Raw genomic sequence first — 17,760 nt, forward strand, 5'->3', positions numbered from 1 at the left:
CTAAGGATGAAACATACTAGAACAATATATTCCATCTGTCAAAAACTAATGGACCAAGTAAACCTTCCATTTAATTCGCTTCTATAATTTCCAGGAAAGTAAGATCCCTGTCACATTTACCGACTTTCCTCATTAGTTTATAACTAATACGCAATAGCCATAGGCCAATTCAAATTGCAGATTTGTTTTTCTTTAGTTGTTGTTTGGGGGGGGGGGGGGGGATGTTAATTATCTGATAACAAACCTCATCAAGGCGCTTCGTTCTAATGGCATTGAAAGTTTCAAATGCTTCCTCATCCTTGGGAATTAAATGTGCATATCTGCAAATATTAAATTGTTGATTATACATCATCCAGCTGAATTAATACATTATATCCAGATTGAGAGACCTCAAAGCAGCGAACAGGGACTTGAAATAAAACAAATCTAAAAAAAAAAAACAAAAGCAGAACATAATTACCAAAAATTATCAAAGTGATTATCCTGACTATCTAACAGTACCTTTTTTTAGTGATTATTGACAAAAGAGAAAGGGAGACGAGATACATCCATCCTAAATTAAAATCACATACTCACAATGCAGAAGAGAGAAGGAAAACTACATGACTATAATTTGTAATCCCAATAATTACATACCACAGACAATCTCTACTGAAAGTAGTAGAGAGTAAGATGCGTAGAGTTAATCATTAAATGTGCACAAACCAACATAATAGAGTCATTACAGACAAAACTGTAATAGCAAAATTGAAATTCAATATAGGCACTTAAAAATTGTTACAAAAAATTCCACACCAATCATGCTCCCAAGTCTATATTTGTTTGAGTGCAGTCTTTATTAAAGTCTACAAGAGTTTGTATACCGCTGTATGCAAACTACATCATGTTACTTTAATTGTACCTTTAAGTTTAGCTATTATTACTAAGTATAGTCAAAGTAAGCATAAGTATAGTGCAAAAGTCAAATTGTTGTGATTACTACTAAACCAAGGTAGTATAACTTGAAATTTTGCAAGGAAAGTTTCATCCTCACTCTGCTTCAAGAAAAAGTCAACAATCCATGTACAATGCAATTAGTTGGGCAACAATTGCAACCAGACATAAAAATAACAAGATACACAATATGCTCTTTTCCTGATTAAAAGTAAGAGACACTTAAGTCAATTATTTTCTCCTCATCTATACTAATAATGCCTTTTTCCTTTCTTTTTTAACCCTTATTATGCATAAAGGCCAAAGGGGCATGAGTTGCAAAAAGTACAACAGTGATCTTTTAAAACAGGAGACAAAGAAGAAAAGGCTACAAGCAAACATACAAGTACCATTGGAATACTCAGCTTAGGACACAAATACTCACATGCTATCAAGATCAACAAGGTCTTCTTTGACAAGCAAAGCAGCAAGCCGATACAGTCCAAAAGGTACAGGATTTTGCACTTCCATACGCTGGTAATATTGAAATTTGAAACCTAAAATTTGAGAAGCATGTGACTGCACAAAGTTGGCAACATGGTAATTGGTAAGCCTTGACCACAAACAGAAAACCAACACTAACCAATCAAAATATAATTGACTTATTAAAAACCTTAGGGAAAATTGGAATGAGATCCAAGAAAAGCTTATTGTCAGGCTGTAATTCAAAACACTCCATGACCTAAAAAGATGAACAATAGAATTAATCAAAAATATGCAAAACATAAAAAACCATATGCATAGGCCTATTTCAGGTGATAATCAGCACCAACTTACAATATCAAAAACACGATTTGGATCCAAATCGAAGTGACCAATCAAAGACTGCAAAATTTACATGGTCAGTTCAAGCAGAAATATAATAACACTGACAATATCACAAAAAGGGAAAGAATTAAACCTTAATAGTGCCAATCTTTGAGGACGATGAGTTAGGATCCCCTGAACCCTCACAAAGAAGGGTTACCTACAGCATATAGCATAAGCAGCAGTGAGAAACACAAATGATGAACATGCAAACAGTCATGCAATTACAACATTCTCAAGACATAATCCTCAGCAACTTTGATAATTCAAACAATCTCACACAGGGAAGATCATGCAGCAAATAATTGCTTCAATGCACAAAAAGAAATCACATGAAACAAACATTCAAGTATAAGGTCTTTCACAACGTCTTCTCTTTCCTTCCAAATCAATGAGAATTGCAATCAATAAGGACAACGGAAAAGAGGGTCCTTAATTTAAATAATAAAAATAAAATAAAAAATCTAAGAAAAATAGTGACAAGAAGATTATGTAAATGTCTGAAGACATGAATAAAACAAAGAGCAAAGTAGTGGTTTTTTCATTTGACACAACTAATCTAAATTCCTCATTCAAATTTTACCTTTATAAAAAAAAAGTAAATTGAATCAAAAAAACAAACTCATTCACAGTACATTGCTTGGAATAATTATTATCAAAAACTCTGACCAATGAAGCCCATAATCGACATCATCACAGTTAATGTTTTTTTTTTCTCAGGATACATACCAGCTTGGCATAGCCCTCACTCTCTTCTCGAAGGAGGTTGAACTTTGTCTGCTGATATAACAGACGAGTATTTACTCTAACCTGAAACGACAAAAACAACAATTAAATAAGAAATGTCAGCTGACAAAAAACAAAAAATAAAATAAATAAAAATAAATAAATAAAGCCTTTAACCCAATAAGAGATATTACTAACCAAAAAAAAAGGTGAGAGAGAGAGAGTTGAGTAATTTTTGCCAAAAGCAAACTTACACTATGTTTGGATAGAGAGAAAGGAAGGGAAAGGAAGAGAAGAGAAAAAAAAAAGGATGCATCATCTTTTGTTTGGATACCTAATGCAAGAAGGGGAGGGGAGAGAATAGAAAGGATCCATTTTCCTTCCCTTTAATATAAACCAAATCCCTCCATTGTTGGAGAGATTTGGAAGGAAAATAGAAGTTGACCTTCTCCTTCCCCTTACCTCCCTTTCCCTTCCCTCCCTTTCCCTTCACTGTAGTTATCCAAACAAAGAGTTAATGGTATAGAGTATTATAAAAGAACACCAGACTTCAATTTTTGTTTTCTGAGTAACTGTCTCACCAATACGTACTTTCGCTTTTAACAATTGAAGTATAAGCACTTTACTGGTTGCTAATTTGAAAGCTTAGTCATATAGTAAAAAAAAAAAAAGATATACTTTGAAAACAATTACATTAAAACTCCCATTATAATGAATTAATAATCCAATCAGCTACCCAGTGAGAAGCAAGTAAATAATGGTGGGTGGATATTACATTAATGCATTTAAGAAAGAAAATTGTAAAAGAAGAGAGAGAGATGGACGAATCAAAATTAATGAACCCTGATAAGCTAGAACACTAAATAGAATTGCTTTCATACAGACTAAAACTTAATAATAAAATAAATTAAAAAAAAAAATATTAAAAAAAAATTAAAAAAAAAAAAAAAAAAAAAAAAAACCAAGATGTATACAAAGGTATGTACAAAACAAGAACACAGATAGATGGCATGACAAAACATAAAAGAATAACCCAACTGCAAACCTCTTTAGATTTTAGTTCTTGAGCCTTTATCTTGACCATTTCACACTCCCAGAGGAATTCTTCCTGAAGCGTACGCAATAAAACAGTAAAAAAATTATAGCATAAAATAATTCTTAAACAAAATCGAAACAAGAAATGCAATAACAAACCTCACACCGCTCCTGAAAAAACCTCACTGGAACTAGTGAGCACTCCACGAGCCACCTTGCCTAAGCCAGAGCATAAACAGACAATTACATTCAAAGTCAGATGTGTAATAAGAGGGGGCCAACGATTATGCCAAAGGACTTCTCAACTTAGATGAAAATTCATGTAACTCATCCATGTGCACCAATAGAACAGAAGTTGTAACTAAAACAAAAAATTCCAAGCAATTACAGAGAAACCAAAGCAAAAATCAAAAAACCATATTAAGTGGTATGATTAGGTTTGGGTTTTTTTTTCCTTTTTTTTGTTAACCCCAGCTATCATTGCCCCTTCCTCTATCGTTAAAAGTGGCCAGAAATGCTGTTTATGGTGAGGGCGATTTTGTACATGTTCTCTCCCCCCTTGCAATTCTAATCTTGACAACTAAAAACGTAATACTAAAACAAAGAGAAAGATGATCTATTACAATTACATAAAACCCATAAAAAATTTGCCTGTGATGTTTTGCTTCAAAACTATCTCAGACTTTCTCAACTGTAACGAATTAGTGATTCGTTGATTGAACAGTCATCCTTTTGCTTTAAGGATCGAATTGAAGAAAAACTTAACACATGTGAGTAAGACAAAGTGCGCAAATGACGAAAATCACATTTTGTATGTAATTTAACAAGCTTATGTAATTTAATTTTTGAAGGCAGCCTAAAATAAACTTAATTTAATAACTTTAACTTAGGTTTATTTTTTATTACAACTAAAATGGTATTTACTTTAAGGAAACCAAAAGCTGGAAAAGGAAAATGCTACCAAACAAGCCCTTAGTAATACAAAATTAATGATGCAAGAATAGCACATAGTGATACAGTACAGAGGGATTATGTAATCTACAAAACTCCAACCAACTGGGATATTTTATATAAGCATAGCTACACAGTACATGAGGTTACACTTGATGCAATTAGCTTAAGCATCACGTAGACAACCCAAAAGCAGACGCATCAGATAGCCAACAGCAAGTTTGTAAAATAACTACTCCCTCGCCCCATATTATAGTGCCCAATTCTATTTTTTCTTATACTGGAATTAAGGCCATAAGTATAGTAGATGGAGAGTATATAATGACATTTAATAGCATAAAAATCTGGTTAAGTGCACAAATTTTGGTAAAAGGGTATAGTATATGGGAAAGGTAAATAAAAGTACATTACGGCGCGACTAACCAAGTCCCTAAAAAGTCAACTCGAAATTCTTTCAACTTTTCTCTCTAATAAAAACTCAAAGAAATGAGTTTAACAACATGCATCATGAGCTTAGGTAACCCCATAGAAAGCATAAAAGGCTTAAACAAGGAGGAGCTATATCAAATGCCAAACTGCATGATGTTTAATGGACATGTTTTGAAGGCTTGGAAGAGGAATTATATCATCACTAGCCCAATATTTAAAAAGCAAAAACAACAAATGCACAACTAACCAATTTGATTAGGCGAGCACGAATTTCTCCGGACATGGTAAGCTGCATGCAATTACATTTGTGAATATCAATTAAAGAAATAAAATCAAAATGATAGAAAAACAATGAGCAATGGTACATAATGGTGCAATAATATAATCAAAAGAATATAGAAAGCTATATGAAAGTGGGAAGATTGACAACATCACCCCAAATTATAGTCATTCCACATTAGATTATCCCATCTTTCGATCAAATATGGACAATCTCAACTATAAGAGTATCTTCCCAACATGCTCTCATGTGAGTTGTAAACACCTAAATGGGGTTATTTTAAATTTTGAAATGACGAAATAGGTTCTAAGAATTTCTTCTATCTTCACATTGTATCTTCCACGTAACCATCACCCACCCTTACATTCCCGTGTCAATGGTGCCAAAACAATTATCAATTGTCCCTACCGCTTTCAGCCCCTTCCTACTGCCAGTCTGCCACAACATTTTGACAATGGGAAGAGTCTCTAACCAGATTCATGAAGCCACCAACCTGCCCTTGTAAAAGGGCAACCAACATCACTTCCTCCTCTCATTCTTCTCTCCTCCCCTTCCTCCTCTCCAGTCCCCTCCGCGATTTATGATTCTCCTCCAACATCCCCATCAATGTTTATTTAAGACAACACTCTATTTCTCATAATTAAAGAACAGGTACGTCTTTCATGCTAATTCACTCCAGGTTATTTGATATTAAGAATGCAATCCGATTAGTACATCTAATACCTCCGCTAAACATTATGTGCAACATTTGCAAAAAAAAAAATGGACGCTCAACATTATGTGCAACAAAAAAAATTATTTCCTCTTCTAGTAAATAAAAATAAAATAAAATTATCAAATTGAACAAATTACCCTCATTTAAAAAATTAACACACAATTTACCAACTACAATCAGATTTTCTTAATCACTAATTCTCACCTAATTTAATTCACCCTAACCTACCAATGAATCGACCTAATCTAATTCATCTACTCTTAATCTTCAATTCAACTAACCAAAATCCATCTTCATCCCCAGCTTCCCCCATATTTTCTCTCTTTCAATCTCCTTATCTCTCTCTATCTTTTTTTATCTTCTTTTCTTCAACTTTCAGGAAATTAAATTCGTGTTGGGTTTTGTCAAATTTGCAAGGTCTAAGCTATGCAAGGCAAAGGCAAGGTTGAAGGTAGGTGTGCGGAGATTGGCTGGAAGCGAAAATCAGGCGGTGGTTCAAGTGAGTTAGAAATTGGAGATAGTTTGGGTTCTCGGAGGATGTGGCAGAGAGAGAGAGAGAGAGAGAAATGTGGATTGATAAAGAGACTTGAGAAAGAAGATACGCAAAGGGGTTAAAAAATGTTTTTAAAGTAGAACCGTTGAAAACATAAAATGTGGAAATATTAACTATTTTAAGTTAAGGATTGGTTAGAGAAATTACCCAAATAGTTGGGATAATCTATAGTTAATACTTCTTTTTAGTTTTAAATAATGTTTGGAGTTTCATGTTTGTCAATCCATGTCTTACATTATTACTTTTAATTATCTTTTAATAAAAAAAATGATGTTTTCATATAGAGACATATCAAACAAGATCTCACATGACTACATTTTTCGGGTTTCCCTAAGGTCTAAATCATCAAAGATTATCATAGGAGTGTGTGAATAGTGTAAAATTTCAAGCGTATAGTAATGACCTTAGTTTTAAAAGGTGCAAGGCGCACCAAGGCACAAATGGACCTTGTAGCCTAGGCGCGAGGCGCGAGGCGCAAGGCGAAGGTGCGAGGCGCAAGGCGAAGGCGCGAGGCGCAAGGCGAAGGCGCGAGGCGCAAGGCGAAGGCGCGAGGTGCAAGGCGCGCGCCTTTTGTATGCAAGGCGCATGTATTTATATATTTATTTCAAATTATTTTTTACTTTGATTGTACTTAATACCAATTGAAAAGATTCATAATAAATTAAATAATGATATATGTAAAGCTAAGGTAGTCTGAATTTGAAAAAATGTCCATCATTCTTCAATTTATAACTTAAATCTTAGTTATTTTCCTTGAGGCGCAAAGGCACACCTTACCAAAGGCACTTTGAGGCGGTGCGCTTGAGCCTCACCTAGCTAAAGCCCATTTCCCAAAGCCTGGGAGCGAGGCGCTCCAGAGGCGCGCTTTTTAAAACCAAGGTAATGACCCTAGTTATATAATTGATGTTATCAATTTCACCTAAGAAAACATACTAACTATTCTATGTATAATAACCAATCATGAGAGCATGTAAAACTAAGAGATAAAATGCATACAATGAGTATTCAATATAAAAGGCAATTTATACCCCATTTCATATGGCATGGTCAATCAATATAGAAGGAATCTTACCACCTTACAGGCTTACAATCCCCCTCTTCTCTCTAAAAAATCAAAAGGATGGTAAACAAAGAAGGTAAGGACAACAAGTGGATACAATTTCTGGAATTCTACAAGTGGATTAGTTACGACTTCAAAGGGTAGTAGCATAGTAGGCGAATGTGAATACAAAACCACACCCACTATAGATAGTCATTAGGTTAGTAAATTTGAAACCGCACCTACCACAAATCTAGCTCAACCCGCCTCTCATTCCAGCCAAAGGGTAGTAGCCTAGTAGGCGAATATGAATACAAAACCACACCCACTATAGATAGTCATTAGGTTAGTAAATTTGAAACCGCACCTACCACAAATCTAGCTCAACTCGCCTCTCATTCGCCCGTCCACTTGGCCCATAACCGCTTGCCAACCCAACAAAACCTTGTACCATAAAAATTAGGTAAACTAATCCAAGCTTAAATATGGAAGTCAACACTCTTGACAGCTCATGAGCCCTAACCTAAAGCCTATATGATGTCAAACTCATTACTATTACTCATCACTCTTTTAGCCACAAAACTCAAACCTAATGTGGTTTCTTTGATTTATACTTGTAAACTACTTTACATTGATAAATAATCAATAGTAAATGAGATATCCTAGTCATAGGCAGGTATTTAAAGGTTTTAAATATCCAATACAGGTTTATAGTTTATACCAATGGGTATGGATATTGTACATGTAATCACACATGAGTAGGAGGGGGTATGCACACGTACTCTACCCTTTTTGCATCCGTACACTGAGTTAGACATCATAATAACATAGCAGTGGTACACTTTCATGTGACAATGGCATCAACCAAAGGTCCGTAAAAGTATCCAGACTCTTAAAATTAAAACCCGGTAGACCATAAGCACAAGGCAGTCATAGTTCTAAACAGTTTCTTACTCCTTGCTACAAGTAAAAGTAATAGTCAACCCGAAATAGCATTTAACAATAAACAGGAAGAAGCAGATCAAAATTGAAAGTTTATACGAGCTAAAACATATACTATTTCCTGATTAGAGTATAGTCTTCCATAACATATAATAGACTTTAAGACATGAAAATACGAGTAATGGAATTCGAAACTCACATCAAGAGCCAGTTGTGTAACAATATCCGCGAAATAAGAACCTAATTCTTCCTCTGAAATAACATCAGAAAACTCAACCGCATCCAACGCCGCTTTACATTTCTGAAACGGCAAAGTACCATATACCTGAAAAATCAAAAACCCACAAATTAAACTTACAAAATAATTCTAAATTTCAAAAAAAAAATAAACTCAACTCAGTGACAGAAAAGAATAGAAAGAAACCATAGACGACACGAGCTCGAAAACGAAGCGAAGAACAGAAACGGGATTTGGCAATTTCAAATTAGGGTCTCCATCTTTCAATTGGCGAAGAAAATCACCCGTCAAATATGCATATTCAATTGAAGGAAGAGACATAATTTATCAAATCTATGATCAATTGAAAAGGGATTAACTCTCAATAGCTTCACTAATTGCCTGATTCTGCAAAACGATTTTTTGGGTTTATCAAGAATACAGTTGTTTGGTAATAATTGGGAATTTTTTGCGATTGAAAAGAATTGTTGGACGTTTTTTCAAAGTGAGTCAATTTTGGCAAATATTAACCAAAATGGTTGCGTGGCAAAAGTATTTATCAAACTAAGCTTCCAGGCTAAAACGCTGTCTCGGTCAGCGTTTTATGCCTGGGTTTTTTTAAAAAAAAAAATCAACCTAAAAACGCTGTCTGGGACAGCGTCTTTGTTGTTGACCTTTTTTTAAAAAAATTTTGTAATTGCCTTTTATTTATAAAAATGTTTTTGAAAAACAAAAACAGTTATACCAAAGACGCTGTCTCAGACAGCGCTTTATGTACAAACTTTCTTGTACCTAAAACGCTGTCTCAGACAGCGTCTTATTTTCAACCTAAAACGCTGTCTGGGACAGCGTTTCTCTGCTGGTGTGCAAAACAGCAGCAGAATCAGTCTTTTGCCACTGATCTGCCACTTTCTTCTGCCCCCACCCACCACCCCCTGCCATGATTCTTGCCACCACAATCCACCAACAACCCCCACCATCGACCACCATCTGCCACCACTTTTGACCTCCAACAACACTTCAACCAGCTCCACCACCAACCCCAACCATTCAACAACCGTCGATAACCACCCACCACAACCAACAACACTAAAACCACCATGAACAACCACATTAACCACCACGGGCCATCCTTTCTTCCCCATTTTCGACTATGGATTCCAAATGTCTGTTGTTTAATGTACATTAGCCCTGAAGGAACTATTTTGACTGAAATAAATCCGATTTGGATAAATAAGCAAACAAAACTTCAAAACACAAACAGATTCATTCAACCAGCATGTCTTATATTGAAATGCAATCGCTATATACAGCATTCCAGGAAAAAGGACAAAGCAATGATACAATACGTTCACTACTCATCAATTTGGTGTAACCCTTCCCTAGCCTCACTGTTGTCCCTTCGTCTTGGACGACGCCGAGTGTAATGGTGAATGGTGGTGAATGGGTTCCGGCGCGAGGGGGGGAGTGAGCTGGCTGGACGATGCGTCCTCCTGGGTTCTGAAGGGTGCAGAACTGTGGAAGATGTACTCCTCTGCCTCTGTGTGCGACGTAGGATACCTCCACTGCTACTCTGGCCGGGGTCGAACCGCGAATGGATGGAGTGACCATCATCACCGTCCCGTTGTTGGATGAGATGACCGTGAATATGTCTGCGTAAGGAAGTCGCGGACATATCTCGCATCCGCTGGACCTGGGCTCTGGTGGGTCCGTCTGTAAGGGCGAGGGACAGTGCATCATACATCGCCACCATATCCGCCGCCTGTAGTAATCATCGATCAGTCAAGTACATGATATTTAAAAAAGTTAAAAAAATGAGGATGATAAGTATAGTAAAAGAAACTCACGTATCCGCTAATGACGTCATGTGCCGGGTGGTAATGGGTAGACGGTGGTGTGTAGCTGGGGTTGATGAAACGGCGTGTGATAAGCCTGTACCACACCATGTACGGATCGTCATGATCCATAACGCCCTGCATGGGATAACCCTGAACGACATGACCCAACCGCTGCTCCCATAGCTGAAGATACTGCCAATGCTCCAGTGCCCAGTTTGTCTCCGTCTTTCCCCGACGGTCAATGTCGTGAAGGCGCACGACAGTGTCACAGTTCTGGGGAATAGGCTGCTGCAGTCCGAACTGTCGCATGACGCGATCAGGTAGGTGACTCTCCACAACCTCGAAACAGATCAGGGGGACCCGGGCACGCCACTCTCCCTGATGCTCTAGTAGATGTGCAGGCATGACATCTACCAACTCCGGTACATACGGATCCCATGTGATCTGCAATAACACATCCTAAATAAGTTAGTCCACAATCAGTATACACAGTACCTAAATGATTACAAATGTCTTCAGAGTTTGTACCTGATCCTTAGTGAGTCGATCAAGGGCGTCTCGGTAGTATGGGAGACCCGTCGCCGCATGTGCCTATGTGAGTCTGGGGACCATCCCCCTGTGGCAACAAATTTGGTAAGTATGTTTACAAAATGAAATCGTATATGGGAAAAAAAATGACAATTGTTACAAACCTGCAACCGTAAGCCTCATCAGCTGCAGGGCGAGGCGGAGCGATGTACGGCTCATACTGGTCATCCTGGTCCTGCTGCCCCGGACGATGTACAGCAGGCCTACCTGGTCTTCCTACGTGGATGTGCTCCCAAGCCCATAGCTTCAATAGCAAAACACAAAACTATGTTAAATATGACATTACTCATTGCATAATTCGCTTGTGATAATATACGTAGTATACCTGAAGCACAAACAGAGGTCCTCCAATCTCGAGCGAACCACTCCGTGAGGCTCTGCAAAGTTGGCGATACAACACCGCCAAAGAGGCACTACCCCAGCTGTATCCACGGATATGCTCCCAGTCGTGGTCTAACAACTGTAGGTAAATAAGCTGCAAGTGGCTCCCGCTCTTGTTGCCGAACAACACGCCGGATATGAGGAAGAACAAGTACGCTCGAGCGTATCTCTGTACTGTGGCGTCATCGGCGTCCGCAGGCAAGCCCTGGAAAGTATCTCGTAACCAGACCGTCCTCAAGGCGGAGCCCCTAACATCGTTGGGACCCGGCTGCACCCCGAGAACCCGCACAACCAATCCAACGGGATCGACTAGAAATGATCCCGTCACCGCAGTCCCCTGTACTGGAAGGCGCGTCAGTATTGCCACGTCCCGCAATGTCACAGTCGCCTCCCCAACTGGTAGGTGGAAGGAGTGCATCTCCTGCCTCCATCTCTCCACTAACGCCGTGACAAGGTGTCGGTCGATCTCCCTGAATCCCAAGCGATGTACACCGCCAAAGCCAGCGTACGTCACGTACTCAAGGCAGCGATCATGGACAACCCAGGGGTCCTGTAGTGCCTGCACTGTAGTGGCTTCGCTACGTCACCCTGAAAACACAGGAGCATTTATAAGTAACAAAAGATAGTACATCAAAGAATCCAAAAACATTAAAGATGAATCATTACCGTCAGGTTCCATACGTCGACGCTCCGATGGGTGTCCTGTAGTGTCAGGACAGAAGGGTCAACAGGTCCGGGTGTCCTATCCCGTACGTCCATGATATCTGTTCATTGAAAACGTTACACACCAAACACTAACACAATATATTGAATACTAATTTCGATTGAAAGGCATAAACAGGAAATCTCGAACATCCAACGTACAAAATAAAATTCATCGAATTGAACACAATAACACATAATGTATAAAATTATAACTGTTTCATCAAAATAACACCACTACATACTACTATATCAAATAACACATATACACTTAGGTCCTATGTTGGCTTAGATGGACAAGTAGTGCGGTTGTGACCTTGCTGGTGACAACGACTGCATTTGGTTGGGGGCCGGTTGCTGTCATCCATCTCATTACGTATGCGCTTTGACTTTTGACGACCTTTTCCACGTATCATTGTGTCGTCCGGAATGAGTTTAGGGCCTACGTACTGTGCCCACTGTGCCCAGGTTGTCTCGCAGGGGATCGGCCAGAACTGTGGTGCATAGGTGTTCATGTAGGCGGCCGACTGCAACAGAGTGTCCACCCAAGGCCGTTCTGATAGTGAGTATGTAGCATAGACTGCTAGCACATGAGAACATGGGAGGTGGAATATCTTCGGTTTGTTACACGTACACGTTCTCAACTGCCAGTTCACCGTATGCTTGTGGCCTCCTTTATTACCAACTCTCTCTCCCCTCTCTGTTGTCACTTGGTAAATATGCAATCGCCGGTTATAGGCATCCACTCTATGATATCTGGATTTAGCGGTGTTCTTCTCGAGGATGGCAGTGACCTTTGGGGGGTATGGAAGTCCCTGATCAGACCTAGCCTCAGAAGACTCCCTTCTCAAAGTGAAATACTTGTTAACTCTGTGGAAGGTTAACTCGACAAGGGACATAATCGGTAGAAACCGAGCTCCTTTCAGCACATTGTTGAATGTCTCCGAGAAGTTAGTAGTACATATACCATACCTGCGACCACTGTCGTGAAACAGAGACCACATAGGGAACGGGACTTGAGCAATGTACTCAATGGCCTTGGGACAGGCCTCACCAATGAAACACAGATCAGCTTGAAGTTTTCTTTCTTGCCTTTGGTACGCACCGGCCTTGAACATGTCTCTCATGTCGTTACTTCGCACGTGAGTCTTCAAGTTAGAGGCTATGTGGCAGACACAAAACCTGTGATACGCTCGGGGCTGGGTGAATCCAACATTTGGATCATTCATTGCTGCAATGATCCCAGGATGCCGATCAGAAATAACACAAAGGTCATCCCGTTGCGTGACACGATCTCGAATACAACCTAGGAACCAAGACCAGCTGGAAGTGTTTTCCCCTTCAACCACCGCAAATGCAATAGGAAATACTTGGAAGCTTGCATCAACACTCGTAGCAACCAACAGTGTTCCTTTATACTTCCCGTACAAGTGCGTCCCATCGATACAGATAACAGGCATACAATGTTTAAAGCCATCGATACAAGGACCGAAGGCCCAAAACACTCGTTCAAACACTTCCATGTTGCTGTAGTATACACCATCCACTAAAGCTTTGTGTTTCCATACGACACATGTTCCCGGGTTCGACCGTAGGAGTGCTTGCATGAAGTGGGGAAGTCTGCCATATGAACTCTCCCAATCCCCAAATATCTCAGCTATAGCTTTCTCCTTGGCATACCACGCTCGTCGATACGGGACATCGAAATGAAATTGCTTCGAGATCAGTTCCTGTATGAATTCCACTTTCAACGAAGGATCTTTCCGCACAAAGGACTTCACATACTCGGCTATTACGGACGAATCCAAGTGTGGGTGATCATTAGATAGTACTTTAGTGATACATGTCTCCCGATGCGGGCCTTTGTACGTGACTATGGTAAAACCACGTGAGTGCTCACTCGATTTGGTACCCCGTAGCATCCAACCACATTTCTTCTTGCATCGCAGATGTAGGACACCTCCATTCGAGGTCACTGTGGTGTATAATTGATTCCTCTGAATAGAATACATCTTCACCATTTCTTGAAGCAGTTTCTGGCTCTCAAAATACATTCCCTTCTCAAATTCTCCCCCAGGAACAAAAGAGGTGTGGCTACCCGATTCGGCCCAATACTGATCAACTTCATAGTTCTCGGGTACCTCACTGAACCAAGGTATGGGAGTTCTAACCAACGGCTGACCATCTTCCACCTGTGTAGGTTCATCATCCCCCTCTCCGTTCTCGTCCTCATCATCCATTTCCGCATACACATCATACACCGACAATTCATTATTCACAACATCATCAAAATGATTTGGCTCTTCTCGAAATGGTGAACCATCATCACCTTGCATAGGAGAGTAGCTATGCAATTGCATCGGCGAAGATGCCACGGTGTTCGATGACGACGGAACAGGCTGGCCGAACACTGTCACGCGTCCCCCAGCATGTACTGGTGAAGCTATATGAGAACTAAAAGGCAAGTGAAATTGGTCGTCTTGCATCATTTGAGTGAAAGAACCCATCCCATATGCATTCGATGGAATGTGGTTTGCGAGCTCTTGGAAGGACGCGGTGTTGTAATCAGAGACATATGTAGCTTGCTGTTCTGCCCGAGTACTTTGTTGGGTACATATAGGCACTGTTTCTACATATATCTCATTGGGAAAACCCTTCATTCCTACCATGCTCCTCAAACCTTTCAAATGTCTGTTCGTAGAGACAGGTAACACTTGCACCCCATGACCAGTATCACACCTCATTTTAAGGTTCAGTTCAACAATCATAGGGTTTGAACCAATACAACTGTGAACCTCATTCATCAGATCAGTCACAGTCATGTTCGGTTCAAGTGTTATAAGGTCCATATTCCCTCCACTGTACTCCACATTTGATCCATTACACAAAATTTCACCTCCCCATCGACATAACAACGCTACATTTTGTCCAGCCATATTCTACATAACAACCAAAACACATTTTACGTAAAGCCGTTAAATCATCCCTAAATCACCACAATCAAACAAAAAAATTTACATACTCTACAAATTAACTACTAAGAACCCCTAAATCACCATTATTACACAACAATGTAGGTAATTACAATTGTTCAAAACCTAATAATTATCAACCATTGTCAACAATTTTCAACAAAACCAACAACAACAATTCAACATTATCCAAACTATTATCAACACTAACAATATCAACACTACCATTATCAACACTAACAATTCAACAATTACCAACACTAATAATTCAACAATACCAACACTAACAATTCAACATTTTTAACACTAACAACTCAACCTCATCAACATTTTAACCCAATTCCAAAAAAATTAGAAATCACCAACATAAACCCTAGAATTTAAAACACAAAGAAAGTTGAATGAATACCTATTTCAGGGTGAGGGGAGTGTATAGTGGGCTACACGGAGGGCGACGGTGGAGGTGACGGCGGGCGACGGTGGAGGTGGCGGCGCCGGCGGCGGTCTACACGGAGGAGCACAAGTATGAGAGAGAGGGGGATTAAGTTAGAGTTTGGGAAAGAAGGGGTTTGAGAATGAAGGAGGAGGAAATGAAATGAAATACGCTGTTGGAGGGAAAAAAAAAACGACAGAAACGCTGTCTCAGACAGCGTTTCATTAATAACCTTAAACGCTGTCTGAGACAGCGTTTATAGTTCCAGAGTTAAACGCTGTCTGGGACAGCATCTTTGGTATAACTGTTTTTTTTTTAAAAAACATTTTTATAAATAAAAGGCAATTACAAAAATTTAAAAAAAAAAGGTCAACAACAAAGACGCTGTCCCAGACAGCGTTTTTAGGTTGATTTTTTTTTTAAAAAAAAACCCAGGCATAAAACGCTGACCGAGACAGCGTTTTAGCCTGGAAGCTTAGTTTGGTAAATACTTTTGCCACGCAACCATTTTGGTTAATATTTGCCAAAATTGGCTCACTGTGGAAAAACGTCCAGAATTGTTTTTGCAGAATTTTAATTGAAATTGCATACGCCCTAATCCATCGTAGCCAAACTAGCTCGTCAAGTTAATCAAGATGGGCATAATATGAATGCCGGTTTTGCGGCAAGGGTGAGCATAGAGTTCGTACTTAAAAGAGGAGTCTTGATTTTTCGCTCCGAGGAATTGAGGTACCTATTCGAGTATTCAGATCTCGTTTAACAATTTTCGTTATAATCTATCTATCTATCTATATATCACTCTCTCATTGGCTTGTCTTATTTATAAAATATATTTATATAACAATAAAAGCAAGTTTCTATACGTGCATAAGATTTTCATGATTTCCTAACATAAATATTAATTTAATTTTTAATAATAAAATATATACTTTTCAATACTACAAATAATCCATAACGTCTTTCCAATCTTTATTTGTAGTCAATTTAGAAAATCAATCTATCTATCTATCTATATATTATACTAAAAGACAAGCGCCTCAATGTGAGGATGGCAAATGTCACTCTCTCATTGGCTTGTCTTATGTATAAAATATATCTATATAATTACTGTTTACATATTCAAGCATAGTTATTTTTGTTCAACTTTAAACAATAAAAGCAAGTTTCTATACATGCATAAGATTTTCATGATTTCCTAACATAAATATTGATTTAATTTTTAATAATAAAATATATACTTTCCAATACTACAAATAATCCATAACGTCTTTTCAATCTTTATTTGTAGTCAATTTAGAGAATAATAACTAATTTGAAGCAATATGATTAAAGTGGCATAATTAAGGAAACAAATATTTCGTATTTTGAAAGGATAATATTGTTTTTTTTTTATGAAAATTAAATAAAATCAATAGAATTTAGTTTGACGTCAATTATGAATTCAATACAAACATTTTTTATAAAAAAATCAGATGTATAATAAAATATTGTGCACCTATTATAAAAGCTACCCTAAAATGAATGAAAGTTATTTATGCTTTATTGATAAAAGTTACCCAAAATAGTCTATAAATTATCTTAAACTCAATGCAAGTTATCAGATGAATACAAAAGTTTTTGATAAAAATACAAAGTAGTGTAAAAATTACTTTTATAGTTTTTTGTACTCCTTGACAAATACTGAATGCTGAGCCGAAATGTTGTCTTGGAAAAAAATATATAATCTTGAACATAAATATAATTTTAATCGACCTTTCATTTTCTATACAATGCCTTTTACAATATAATTTTACCTTTGTTTACATTAAAAAAAATAAAAAAAAATAAATAAAGAAAGAAATTGAACCAAAAACCAATCTAAACAAGAAGAATAAAAGTTAAATTGAATTAGACATTTGAATAGATATAAAATGTATTATAACTATTACTCGTGTTTAAAATTGTAATATTCGTATTAAGTATTAACAATGCTATTACTTATGAATTTTTTTAGAAAAACTAACATTTTGATTTAAAAATTGTGCATTGCTCATGTACTATACTAGATATACAACAATCATGTTCAATAATTTATGTTGTTTTATATATAATAATACTTTTAACTATAATTTAGACTTTCAAATCAACATTTTATAATAAAAAAATATACATGTCATTTTTATTACACCTAAACATTATAT

At 37.8% G+C, this 17,760-nt stretch overlaps 1 protein-coding gene and 1 long non-coding RNA gene across 5 annotated transcripts in view; both read right to left on the reverse strand.

Moving 5' to 3' along the window:
- LOC110712737 (THO complex subunit 2-like) overlaps positions 1–9,158 on the reverse strand; it is a 41,921-nt gene extending 32,763 nt beyond the window's left edge. For all 4 annotated transcript variants that reach the window (XR_002509691.1, XR_002509692.1, XM_021891190.1 and 1 more), the window contains exons 1-11: positions 8,874–9,158; positions 8,649–8,774; positions 5,168–5,209; positions 3,700–3,759; positions 3,551–3,613; positions 2,509–2,589; positions 1,874–1,939; positions 1,750–1,797; positions 1,586–1,654; positions 1,358–1,491; positions 245–320 (exon numbers count right to left, since the gene is read on the reverse strand). Coding sequence is in view for 2 of the 4 variants with exons in the window: in XM_021891190.1 (XP_021746882.1) it covers positions 245–320; positions 1,358–1,491; positions 1,586–1,654; positions 1,750–1,797; positions 1,874–1,939; positions 2,509–2,589; positions 3,551–3,613; positions 3,700–3,759; positions 5,168–5,209; positions 8,649–8,774; positions 8,874–9,008 (900 nt within the window). In the remaining 2 variants the exon portion in view is untranslated. The remainder of the gene's footprint in view (positions 1–244; positions 321–1,357; positions 1,492–1,585; positions 1,655–1,749; positions 1,798–1,873; positions 1,940–2,508; positions 2,590–3,550; positions 3,614–3,699; positions 3,760–5,167; positions 5,210–8,648; positions 8,775–8,873) is intronic.
- Positions 9,159–11,907: 2,749 nt separating this feature from the next.
- On the reverse strand, positions 11,908–15,801 carry LOC110712696. Its single transcript, XR_002509674.1, has 3 exons — positions 15,557–15,801; positions 12,140–12,237; positions 11,908–12,061 (listed from the first exon to the last, which is right to left on the reverse strand). It is a non-coding gene; the product is annotated as an uncharacterized LOC110712696 (long non-coding RNA).
- Positions 15,802–17,760: the final 1,959 nt, after the last annotated feature.

This window comes from Chenopodium quinoa, unplaced genomic scaffold, assembly GCF_001683475.1.
Source record: "Chenopodium quinoa cultivar QQ74 unplaced genomic scaffold, ASM168347v1, whole genome shotgun sequence".
NCBI lineage: Eukaryota > Viridiplantae > Streptophyta > Magnoliopsida > Caryophyllales > Amaranthaceae > Chenopodium > Chenopodium quinoa.